The 13721-nt window shown below is 38.8% G+C and overlaps 1 protein-coding gene across 2 annotated transcripts in view; it reads left to right on the forward strand.

Annotated features, from left to right (window-relative positions):
* The window catches only part of USH2A (usherin), a gene marked incomplete at both ends in the record, with an annotated part of 756807 nt that overhangs the window by 303045 nt on the left and 440041 nt on the right, over positions 1-13721 (forward strand). For both annotated transcript variants that reach the window (XM_079697601.1, XM_079697602.1), the window contains 6 exons: positions 978-1157; positions 2199-2329; positions 4461-4734; positions 9581-9784; positions 9906-9986; positions 12595-12789. In XM_079697601.1, coding sequence (XP_079553727.1) covers positions 978-1157; positions 2199-2329; positions 4461-4734; positions 9581-9784; positions 9906-9986; positions 12595-12789 — 1065 coding nt within the window. The remainder of the gene's footprint in view (positions 1-977; positions 1158-2198; positions 2330-4460; positions 4735-9580; positions 9785-9905; positions 9987-12594; positions 12790-13721) is intronic.

The raw sequence follows: 13721 nt of genomic DNA on the forward strand, positions 1-13721 counted from the left end.
TAAATTGACCTTGTAAAACTTTGATTGCTGGTGAATACCTTCCCTAAGATCAGGTCATGAACTCAAAAGCTGAGAACTAAGCTTTCCACTGACCTGAAAGGACACTGCCATATGAAATGCAACCTCAGCTTCAGGTGCCTCCTCGCCCTCTCTGCTTGTTTTTTTTTTTTTTTTTTTTGGCTCTCTAATTCTCTCATTTGCTCACTTTCTCTCTTTCCCAACTTCTTATGACCACCCTACTTACCGTATTCATAAGCCCCACACCTACCTGGTCTGGGGAGTTCAAAAATTAAGCTTAACATCACATTAATTCCTAAAAATGAAATGAAATTATTGCTTTACTTGTGTAACAGACTAGGTCAAAATGACGAGGGAACTAAACTATAAACTGTAGATTTAATAGGTAGACTTCCTTTAAATCTTACTTTTAAAATGTGTTATTGCACATTTATTTTTAAGACCAGTGGCAGATGAGATCCCCTTGTTAGTTCAAGAGGCAATAGTCTTGCTATTACTATAAAACCAAGGTTTTTGTGCAAACATCTGTTTCTGCAGATAAGATGAGTCTGAACCAGAACGAAACATTACAATTGTTACCACCTACCCTAGCTAATGGTGTGGTGTTTACATGAGTTATTAAGAAGTTTGGGGACTTCCCTGGCGGTCCAGTGGTTCAGACTTCGCCTTCCAATGCAGGGGGTGCGGGTTCCATCCCTGGTCAGGGAGCTAAGATCCCACCTGCCTCATAGGCAAAAAACCAAAACATAAAACAGAAGCAATACTGTAACACACTCAATAAAGACTTTAAAACTGGTCCACATAAAAAAAAAACTTAAAAGAAGAAATTAAAAAAAAATTTTAGGACATAGGCAGTGAGAAATATTGCCTATTTCTTTGATTTTAATGGCACATCAAATTCATTGCTTGAAAAGAATTTCTCAGAATACATATTTCTTGATATCTCTCAACCCCTGCAGACATAATCCGAAAGGGTTTTGTGGGCTGTCTCAAGGATGTGTATTTTATGAAGAATTATAATCCCTCTGCTGCTTGGGGGCGTCTGGTTTGGCAGAGTTCTGAAGAGCAAGTCAACGTGTATAACAACTGGGAGGGATGCCCCACTTCATTACAAGAGGGAGCTCAGTTCCTAGGGACAGGTAAGGTTCTAAAATAGACACTGGTCATTACTTCGCCTGTATGTTCTTTCTTTGGTGTAATTTAATTTAATTTGGTCTAATTTAATAATTTAATCTCTCCTGATACAATTATTTTGACCTCATATGAACCTGCTATCTCAGAAATACCTAGTTACGCCATGATGCCCATACATATATTCTCAACGTCTGAATATATAATATAAATAGTAAGACTCATAAATACATATTCATGTGTAAGATTTCTGGCAGTTTGGGGTTTACCTATGGTAGTGCCACTAATGTCCATTTGTAAGTCCACGTTTTTACTTAAAATATAGTTTTAGTCAGATGTTTCAAAGGAGTTTTGTTTTGTCAGGCTAATCCACACAATATCTGTTTTATCCCATGATATAGACTGACAGTGTTCCTAAGAGTAAAATTTCAGCTGTGTGATGGGGTAAGTAGGGCCTTAAGGGAGAGCTAGAGAATATGACCACCATCACTGCCATTGCTCCAAAGGCTTTGGCAAAGGTGAGGCGCAGTGTGCCCGGCATATGCGCCACCTACAGTCTCTGTCTAGCAGCCACCCAGGGTAAGGAGTGGAAGGGAATATGGTGACTTGGCCACCATGGCTTACTTTTGGAATAAAAGCCCGCTATTGCCTGCTACATTTATAGCTAAGTTGGTTAGATATTAAGTTCGTTAAACTACCTTCAGAACAGAAAGCTAAATAATATTATACTCCGTGCACTTTTTTGTTGCTTTTTCTCATCACTGTCATTATCCAGAGTTGCAACTACTTATTGTTAATACTTAGATAAACTAGTAATAGTCTTAATTGTATCCATGACTTAGTAACTTGCTTCCTCTTAAAAGGTATGTCAAGTTCATTCTGCTACTTCTGTACATTACAAGATGAATTTCTTAACATTGATCTGCATCTTCTTTTGTGAGAGATTTATTCAACGACAGAATATGTCCTAAGGTTGTCTTATGACACCCTTACGATGCTAACGATATTGCTTTGCACATGCTAATTTGTATATGTTTTTTTCTCTAAAGGGTTCCTGGAACTTTATCCATATTTGTTTCATGGTGGAATGGACTTTGAAATTTCCTTTAAGTTCAGAACTGACCAATTGAATGGATTGCTTCTTTTCATTTACAACAAAGATGGACCTGATTTTCTTGCTGTATGTTAATTAATTTACTTAAAAATGTTAGATCCAACTTTAAAATTAATAAACCATGTGTTTACATTATACTTAATTAGGGCTTCTTTCCAAATTTACTTTTGCTTTTATTTTTACCCCCATGTCATTTTCACTTTTGGAATCCTGTGAAACATTTTGTATTTTAGGACCATGATGATTTTTAAAATGACCATTATACTTTGAAAATTATAATTTTAACAAAACAGACTAAATATTAGGAATTGAGGAAATGCAATTTACCTTCCCAATATATGAAAAATGTTCCTTCATTTTCTTTTATATAATAGTGTCGAAAGAATATATATTATATATTTAATATTTCACACACACATATAAAATTATAATAGTACAATGAACACTCATGAACCTACCACCCAACCCAAGAACTAAAATATTATCAAATTTTTGCACCTACTTCTAGGCCATCTTTAGCTCATTTCCCTGTCTCCCTCTAGAGGTAATATGTAATCATAATTTTGTGTTTATTATCTCTTTGCATTTTTATAGTTTGAACATCATGAGTGAATGCCTAAAAATCTTTCTTTTAGAAATTTGTAAAAGTTTCTATCTTTAGGCAATTGCTTTAGCCCTTGACATTGTTTCTGAGTTATTCATGTTCTCCATGTATTTTCATGGCTGGGTAATAATATGTCTCTTCTCTTTTCAATGAAGTAGTGGTCGTTCCCATGTTTTTGCCATGGTGAATAAGGCTACTCTGAACATTTTTATAGGATGTACTTCTTATGACCAGAGGGTGAACTTTTAGTGTAAGATATTAGTAGAAAGAATATGAGCTTTTGGCGTCAGACAGACAAGAGAAAAATGATTATTTTTCCATATCACTCAAAATCCTCCAAAATTTTGCTTCTACATACCTGGCAGAACCCTTTCTTTCTGTTTCCCCCATATGTATGCTTTTATCTAATTTTGTACCTTTTTCTAAACCTAATGTGCTCGTACATGTCCCCATGCCGTTGAACATGTTAATCTTCCTGCTGGAGATTCTCCATGAATCTTACATACTTCCAAAAACCTTACTTCAAACCTTTCCCAATTCCTAGGGAACAAAAGGTGTATCTTCTCTCCGATCTCTTTGTACCCCATCCCCATCTTGTTTATAATATTACTGCACATGTTTGCCTCTGCTATTAAGACAGTGCAATTCTTGGGAACAATTTCTCTTGTAGTAGAAGGTTTACAGAACATAGTAGGGGAATCAATATTTATTGAATGAAAGGATAAAAAAATGAATGTTTACCCGATGTACTTCACAAAGATGATTTTTACATAGAAAAGCAATAATTTTTTATATAGCATTATTTAATTTGTTTCATTGACATGATCTCAAATTTTTAAGTACCTTATGGTCACTAATTTGACTTCTAACAAAATAAAAACATAGTAGGTAAAATAATTATTGAGTAAAATTTTGAAGAAAAACATATGGAGGCATTTCCTTTGCCATGAAAATGTGAGTAAAATATGTTCGTATTAGAAAATGGCACTTTAACCTAAAAGAATAGACATAGAAGCAATTAGGTTAGTTAGAGATTTAGAATAGTAACACTGAAATATTGAATCAAAATACATTTTACAAATTTGAAATTGAGTTCACCAGCCAGTTAAAATAAGCTTAATCAAGCTTGACATTTCATTTTCTTATTGTCTTGTCATATTTTTCCCTGAAATTAAATTGATATAAGAAGTAGTATTTTCTCATTTTCTAAAGATTCAAATAAAAATAGAGTCATAGTTTAAACTGTTCTCTTCAGTCATTCAGTCACTTATGCTAGGGTTTAATCTTTTACCTATGCTGCATCAAAAAGAAAAAAAAATGGTTTAGCCTATGTAGTATTGCATTAAATCATATCATCATTACTGGGTATAAATTTGTTTGACTCATTACAACATCCGTCATGTCAATTATAAGCTTGCAGAGTACTTCATTATGTGTTACTCCAGTTCTGCTTAGAATAAAGTGGGACATTTTTATAGAGTTCTTTCAGGGAAATTTCTTGCTTCTCTTCAAGAAGTTGACCTTCTTTTCTCTTCCAAACTGCCATTCTGAAGTCCTTTTATATACCTATTTTCTTTTTAATATGAAATACAGATGGAACTGAAGAGTGGAATATTGAGCTTCCGGTTAAATACTAGCCTTACCTTTACACAAGTGGATCTCTGGCTGGGGCTGTCCTATTGTGACGGAAAGTGGAATAAAGTGATCATTAAAAAAAAAGGTCCCGTCCTATCAACAAGCATGAATGAACTGATGGAGCGCGTGTCAGAGTCCAGAGCTCAGCCACTGATGGTGAATTCCCCCGTCTATGTGGGAGGAACCCCACAGGAGCTGCACGACTCTTATAAACACCTGAAGCTGGAACAAGGTAAACTTCATCGGGAGGAATTCCCAAGTTAGTACAGCCCTGGTCCTACCAGGTCTTGGTGGTTCTGTGTTTCGAGACAAAGCAGTCGAATCAGGCTGAAAGCAATACCTACTCACCCCTTTTCTGGAAGAATTTTAAGCTCTGAAAAAAAAAAATCAAAAAACACTTCTTCAAATAGTTTTGTATGTTGCTCTTAAGGGTGTGCTTTCATATGTATTTACAATCAATATATTTATTCTAACATATCTTCATCAAATATAGTTGTAATTTATATATATGCATGTATGTGTGTACACATGTGTATATATATATAAATTACAATTATATATATTATATAATTATTATATAATATATATAATATCTTTCCTCGTATGTTTTTCTTGAACACACGTGGTTCTGGTTCTTTTAAATACTGATCATTATCTGTATTTACAGGTTAAAATATAAATTAGGTTGGTGTGTACAGCCAAGAAAAATGGCCTTAAATTCCCTGGGTTTTTTCTGACGTAAATGCTCTTTGTCTTCATGCATTTCCATGGAGCTCTCATGCAGCAAAGCACGTGAAAGTGTGGGTTTACTTGAATTTCAAACACACTTGTGAAAAGTCTGTGTGTCATTTATTATACATAACCATCAAGGAAAGGAAAAGTACGTGAATGTGTGACTTACAACTAAAGCATGCCTTTAACTCATATAAGGAGTTGAACATAATCAGAGAAATTATTGATTAAAAAAGGCTAACAGTAAGTGAGTTCATACTGTGTGACAGGCATGGTTCTGAGAGCCTACTGTGAGAATAAGTGGGTCAGTTCTTCATAACAAGCCCATGAGGCAGGTATTATTATCTGTATCCCCACTTTACAGATGGGGAGACTTGGGGGCAGGGAGGAAAGTAACTTGCCCAAGGTCAATGACTACTAAACAGAGGGCAAGCCTGCCCATCTCGGGCAGGCTGGTGTCAAAGCCCACTCTCCTTATTATAGTCAGGTGCTCTCTTTCATGGGCATTGGCCAATGTTCCTTTCTATCAAGTGGGGAAAGTACAGAAACTTCCAGCTTGCCACCAAGCATGTTCCTGTGTAGAAAATGTTCTCTCCGTATTTCAAAATCTATGCACCCTGAATGGTTAAAATTTCCACGAGGCAGTCTTTGCCTATTTGGTAAGTACATAAAGATTTAAATGCCTTTGAATAGAAAATATATGGCTAGCTCTAAGGAGACGTTTAGAAGGGTACTAGTAAGAGTTAATGAATATCTGGGGTGGAAGGCAGTAATGACATTTTCAAGGCACTTAAGATGTAACAGCAGCTAAAAATATTACATTCATATAAGGGCTTCTTCTGGTTTTCAGGCTTCTGAGGTTAGAAAGAACTTGAAAACTCTTTATAGGAGCAAAATTACTTAATTCTGTTTACATCTAGGAAAAATCCCCTGTATATTGGGCATTTTACTCTCAAAGTACACCAAAACCCATGGTTATGGTGATCCTAGAGACATGGCTAAAATTGGAATTATAAGATGATGATGATGGAAGTTTAAAACATCAACATAGACCCAAGTGGAACAACATAATCTACACTATGACTAAGACTGTGATACTGAAAGATATTTTATTTATGGATAATACTAAATTTTTATCATTGCAATATCATTCATATCAGTGGTTCTCAAACCACTTATAAAATATTGAAGTATAGTAGCTGGAACATAGTAAGAATGCAATAAAATTAGCTATTATTATTATTATTACTAGTCAGAATCCATTGGAATTACATGGAAAGGTTATTTAAAATGCAGATTTTATGCCTTTATCCTCTAAGATTCTGACTCAGATGTTTTGAATAGTAAGAGTTATTTAAATAACTGCATGTTTTATACAGTGAACAGGAGAATATTCACAATATAGAGGTGCTGCATGCATGTAGTAAATTGCAATTAAAACTAATCATGTTCACTTACCTGTATTTTTTTCAATCCACTGTCAGTAGTCATAAAAACCTTTCCATGCTTCTCCATTAGCATCCTTTTTCAAAGGCTCTATTTTGTGGTCCTACTAGAGCTATTTTTTATATCCATTAATGTTGCAATCTTCCTTGAAATCCAATGCACATGAATTTTCCTCTGTGTTTTGGAGATGCTGGGCAACATAATTTGCTGAAGAGGTACCACCTCAGATCATGGGCATTTATCTAGGACTAACACTTGGGACCAGCACTCACCTCTGGGTTGGGAGTGAGCAGGCCATGGCATATGGTCTCCCAGGTGATGGTCTGTCCAAAGCCCTGAACAGAGAGGTCAGGAGTGGGGCTGAGAGTCAGCCATCCTGTGAGCCCAAGTGTCCCATCGTTGGACCGCTTCCCCCTGAAGGGCTACTGTCTCTCTGATCTGTCAACCTAGGGTTCTAGTACACCTTCCAGTTACTTAGAGACCTGGGGGTAGGGTAGGTGTGGGGAGTCGCTTATGATTTTCCCAAAGGCAGGGAAGCAAGAAAAGGAGGCATCCCTAGTCTTCCCACAGACAGGCCCTCTCCCCTGTTTTTATCCTCACATCCCATTCATATTTTCGAGGTCGTTGGGGAGTATTTCCTGTGGGAGGGTTTCTGACGGTGCAGAGTTGGAAGAATGGCGCAAACTTTGACCAAACCTTCTGACTGCCCTGAGGGTAGTACTGTGAGGACCCCACACTAGAGCCCAGGCATCTGCACCCCCAGAGGCCTGAGGCCAGAGTCCCATTTCCTAAGGAGGATTCCTACTTAGAAACCTCATCCTGTAACTTTCTGGACCTTTTTTTCTTTATCTCCAGAGTGAAGGAAGCCTACCTCTGTGGCCTTTCCCAAATTTAAATTTGCATCTTGTGTATTAATGTTTAAGACATTTCTTTAAAAAATTTTTTTAACATGTTTACTTGTAATAAGTTACGCCTAACGTACGATTTACCATCTTAACCTTTTTTTTTTTTTTGCGGTACACGGGCCTTCTCACTGTCGTGGCCCCCCCCCGTTGCGGAGCACAGGCTCTGGATGCGCAGGCTTAGCGGCCATGGCTCACGGGCCCAGCCGCTCCGCGGCATGTGGGATCTTCCCGGACCGGGGCACGAACCCGTGTCCCCTGCATCGGCAGGCGGACTCCCAACCACTGCGCCACCAGGGAAGCCCCATCTTAACCATTTTTAAGTGTACGGTTCAGGCATTTAGTACATTCGCGTTTCTGAGCAGCCATCGCCACCATCGATCTCTAGAATTCTTTTCATCCTACAAACCTGAAATTCTGTACCTCTTGAGCAATAATGGGACATTTCTTATAAGGGCACACTGACGTTTGCCAAGGCTATCTTTCCACTGTTCACGTTTTTTTGATAGGGAAACTTGAGGACAGAGCAGTTAGGTGACTCAGCTCTGGGCCGTCAGAAAATTACTAGTGGTAAAGAAATTAACACCTGAATTTTCAAGCAGATGCTTTTACATTGAGCTTCATTGCTTTCAATTCAATTCACCCAACTTATTGAGTATCTACTGTGTGTTGAAGATAGACTAGCAGTATTGATCAGTCGGGCCTAAAGGAACGTGAATAATAGCAAAGGCATGTGAAAGGAAATAGGCTTCAACTTAAAGTGTTAGAAGACAGAATAACACACCATATAAATGCTGAAGAGAACAATCTGGTCATTGTTACTGTTAACTTATTTTACTGTTCAGCATTGCATTATGTTTTATTTCCATTTCCTGCCGACGTGCTTTCATCTTGAAAAGAACTAATCGTGTGTTTGGGGCCTTTCAGTCTTGACAGTGTTTTGTTCAAGAGAGAGAGTGTGTGCTCCAGCGATCTCAAACACAGTCTGTTTGTCCCTTCTTTGACAATTGTGGGCAGTTTGCTGAGCTGAGTACTGCCAAACCTCACAGAACTCATCTCTGTTTACACAAAAGAGCAAGTTATTCAAAGCCACTGCCATTCTCCGGCTGACAGGATGCCCTATGGTTCTCTAAAAAAAAAAGAGCAGTGCACCCTTCAAACCCACCTCCTCCACATTCTCTGTTAAACTTCCCAGAACTGAATGCCCCGTGGTCATTCTGAAGTTGACTGAGTATAATACACATTCCAGGAAACCGCCCGTGTTGCTGTTGCCAGAGCTGAATTTGGTCCCTGTCATGAGAACATGAACCTAAAACTGGTGATCATTTTGCACAGTCGAGATTATGGAACTCAGTGAAAATGGTAGAGCACAGTCAGAGCTCCTTTGTTCCCTGATTTAACTGGTATTCGTTCTCTGTCTATGAAGTGATCGTTATGGAATTCATAGCAATATCTCAGGATTTTAGTATATTTTGAGACTATATTCTTCCTTCTACTATTCATAGGAACCTCAAACTGTATTTTTCCCCAACGAGCTTCTTGAATAATCATGCTCATTAAAATACTATTTTTTGGCACTTAGACACTGACTTATACAGGTAACTGAATTTTCCGGGATTGAGGAATGTGTGGATACCCCCTCACGATAATGTGTACTTGCCTAAATTTTATTCCATGGGAATAAACATAAAAATGTATTCCTAAAGGGATATAATACATACTTTTCAGTTGAATCTAATTCAGTCGAATTACAGTTATCAGCTTATATATTTTTTTCAAAATAACATAAATATAACTATTTCCTGCAACAGCTTAGCCTGAAAAACAAGCAGGGGGAGGCATAAAGGATCTCCCAAACGAGACCTGGAAGTTTAAAAATTGTGTTTAAAGCCCCCCCTTGCACAATTTCATCAAAACGTAGTACTACAGGGGGCAAAAATGATTGGTAATTAATGACTCAAGCCCATTATGTGACATTCATCCCTTACCCTTTGCTAGGTTTCGGTGGTTGCATGAAAGATGTGAAATTTGCAGAGGGTGCTGTCGTTAACTTGGCATCTGTGTCCAGCGGTGCTATCAGAGTCAATCTGGATGGATGCCTGTCAACTGACAGTGCAGTTAACTGCAGGGGAAATGACTACATCCTGGTTTATCGGGGAAAAGAGCAGAGCGTTTACGACAGTGGTCTCCAGCCTTTCACAGGTAATGTGGAAATGCTCCAAATTCGATGTTCCACGTCCCCTCCTCATCCCCTCTCCCTGCCAGCCCACCACTGGCCTACACGAGCCATATGTTAACCTTCTGCTTCTTACTTCCATTTAAGAATACCTGTATCGAGTAACAGCCTCCCACGAAGGAGGTTCAGTACCCAGCGACTGGAGTCGGGGCCGTACAACAGGAGCAGGTAAATACCATTTATCTTAAAATGTGTATGTGCACACACATGCACACGTTGGTGCACGTAAAGAAAAGAAAGGGCTCTTACCCGTGAAGCAAGCAGTATGTTTATAATCTTGTGACAGAGCACGCCCTGGTTTACAGAGGCACCCGTCGTTGGTAAAAATGCTTAGCAGATCCTTGCTTTTGATTTTTCAAGTATTTAATAAGGATTTTTTCAGGCTTGATTCTTTCCTCTTCAGATGCAGAAGAAAGTAAGTTCAGGTTGTTCTTCAAGATGAGATAGGCCCACATAGACTGTAATTTATCTAAGAATAGGAAATCTTTACCAACTGCTTAGACCCCGAAAAGCTAGTCGGGATTACCTTTAGGTAGGGGTGATAGACCCTTGCCTCTCCGGTGGAGAGCACATTTGAAAGCTGCACCCTGGCTGGAAGTGGATGTGTCTTTTATCACATCATGGCAGATGTTTGCCGTGGTGCTTACTATTAGGGTCTTAGAATGACTCCCCCATGATAGAAATCGCTGAGTGGTCTAATTTTTGTTTGTTTGTTTGTTTTTTGAGTTGAATGGGGAAACAGAGGAAACGGACTATATTAGAGCTAATCTCAGATAACTGATTTATAAGTGCTTTGTCCTTCTGACAGTGACCACAGAATCTTTTCACATATTACCATCACAGGGAGGCATTTATTAAAAAAAGTTTTGTGAAATCAGTAGCCTTCTACCATTTTGGAGAAAATATTTATTTGTCAGAAAGACAAATACATTTCCATATGATTGACACTTATGCCTCTTGAAGAAAATTATCCTTAGCAAGTCACGATTTGTCTAAAGATGTGTTTTTTACCGAGATACCCTCTCATACTTATTATCAATAACAGGTTACTAACACAGGCATCCTTTGAGGAATCTTTTTAATCTAAAAGATAATTAAGTACTGAGATGGGCTACTAATAAGAATTTTCAAAGCTGTCTGCCTACAGATTTTCCAGAAGAGGCCAACTTGACACTTTTCCAGGATGATTTAAATCATCATCTATTTATAGGCAAGACAATGAACGGAATGATCCCTTAAAATCCTTTTCACATTTAGAGCTTGGAAAAAGCTCTGATGTAAAATATTCATTTGTTACTGGCATGTCCTCTGCCCCTATCTCACACTTCTCTACTTTATTAACAAGTATACTCTAAAGCCTGCTTTCAGTCTAATTCAACAACGTAAATAGGTGTCTAGAAAGTGCATCACTTACATAGCTTAATAGTCTCCATTTTGGGTACCACTGAGAAAGTATGCAAATGGAGCTCTGAATTTATAGCAATGATCTGACCACAAAGTCTTATGCCATAAATTCATATTTACAATCTGACCACAACACCAAGCAGCTACATGCTCCCAAGGGTTGGAGAATAATTGCACTATTTAATTATTTTTGAGTCAGTTTTGCTCTGTCCCTTATGAGAAGACCATCTGTTAGACAGGACTCTACTTTGCTCTGTACCACATTTCAGAACTAATAAAATCAAAATCACTCCCATTGTCCCATTACTTGCAACTTGATTGTGTAGCCTGTGTGTTTCCAGAAGTGCCCATGGTGTTTTACCTGCTCAGACAGTGGTTCTCCACCTCTGTGCTTCCTCATATCCCTTACGTTCACATTGTTTCCCTTAAAACTGTCCTGTTTTATTGGCCTGAACAGTAAAGGCAGAGAAGGAGGCTCTTTGATGGGGGAAAACCAGAGTGATCCTCCATCGACAGGGCTCAGGAGTCCAGGAGCGGTCAGAGCCTGTCTCTCATCCATCATCCTGCCATGAGGTTCCTTGGGCTTTTCCTCAGTGTTCCCAGTGCAGTCAGCTGTGCTGAAGTCGTTACTGATCAGAACCATAGACATATCTAATTAATAATTAAAGGTTATAGATTTTTTAAATTAGGGGATTTGGCTTATAAGTGAGGTTTTGCAGCAAGTTCCTTTAAACTTGCCTCGTTTGGTGGTGTTATTTTGTGATGCTCCGAAGAAAATGATTTTGTAGAATCTCAAGGGCACCAGCTCCTCTACCCGGCCTAAATGCAATTAGGAATATATCCTATCTGGTAGAACTTTGCTTTTTAAAAATTAGTTGGAAAAACAATTGAATTTGGCAAACGGGATCAGACCTTCAAGTACAATACAATCACCAGATTTGTGATATTTTTTGGCCAATACATTGACAATATAAAAGTGTCAAACCACTATGTATAATAACAGTCTAATTATCTTGCTTCAAAGGGGTACATCATTATATTGTTTGAACTTGTTATCTGCCTACCATCCACCTCCTTCTTTATGAGTGATGTTTAAAACATGTCGGATACATTAAATGTTTTTGGAAAACCTGGACTAGGCTTGAAAGAACGTGATGTCAATGGAGTTTTGATGGTTTTGAAATATCGCTTAAACTGAATGGCTCAAGATGTGCAGTCATATTAAATCAGTGCTGAAAAGTTACAACTCTAATAAATTGTATTTATGCTAATGGTTGAGTCTGATTTACTGCGGCCATTAAAAGTGAAGAATAGGAGAGATAGTCTTCTCAGAACTGCCGTTTCCCCTGTTTTCTCTTTTATCCTCTCACAGCTCCACAAAGTGTGCCAACTCCCTCAAGAGTCCGCAGCCTAAACGGCTCTAGCATCGAGGTGACCTGGGATGAACCTGTTGTGGTTAGAGGTGTAATCGAGAAGTACATTTTGAGAGCCTACAGTGAAGATGCGCCCGGTCCGCCCCGCCTGCCCTCTGCCAGCTCTGAGCTTGTTGATACCAGCACCTTCACAGGTAAAGGTGACTCCTCAAGGCAGTAGGTCTTATTAATTTTCTTTTTGGTTTGACTTTAAATAAAAACGTGCTTCAAGGCTTTTTCCCCAATGCATGAAAGATTCCTATATTTTGCCTGATTCAAAACAACAAGGATTGGGCTTACCTGATGGCGCAGTGGTTGAGAGTCCGCCTGCCGATGCAGGGGACACGGGTTTGTGCCCCGATCCGGGAAGATCCCACATGCTGCGGAGCGGCTGGGCCCGTGAGCCATGGCCGCTGAGCCTGCACATCCACAACGGGAGAGGCCACAACAGTGAGAAGCCCGCGTACCATAAAAAAACAAACACAAAAACAAATAAACAAAAAAACCCCAACAAGGATCATCTAATGATATGGACACATCTGTCCACCTCGGATGGAAATGATAATTCTTTAATGGTTATGGGCTCTTATGGATAGCTTCATTACAAGGATGATATTCTCGCCATCCCCAAAAGATTAGGTCACAGGGCCCTCGTGCCCTTAATCAGGTCCTTGTACCTAGGATCTCCATACATCCTAAGAAGATGTATCTTTTAGCAATCCTTCGTGTACATATGGGGCCAACGACCTATTTCACCATGCAAAAGTTCTCTCATTGGGACTAGCCCAAGTTCACAGCACTGTTATTTATTGTAAAATTGTTGATTAAACCTAATTATGACAAGGTAGAGGAGTACTAGAGCACCAGCAGTTTGACTGGCAAACCAGCGAATCAATTTCTCACGGTGCGGCACGCACACCGTGCAGAACGGCTGGAGTGAAATACACTCAGGCACATCACGCAAGGTGCCGTGCTTGAAGTCCCGCACGTGTAGTAAGACAGCAGTTTTCAGCCTCATGAAATGTTAAGGACCATTTAAATGGAAAGTCAAATTTAAGCCTTTGACCAAAAAAAAAGTAAAACGCAT

Source organism: Hyperoodon ampullatus (assembly GCF_949752795.1).
Source record: "Hyperoodon ampullatus genome assembly, chromosome: 2".
Taxonomy (NCBI): Eukaryota; Metazoa; Chordata; class Mammalia; order Artiodactyla; family Ziphiidae; genus Hyperoodon; species Hyperoodon ampullatus.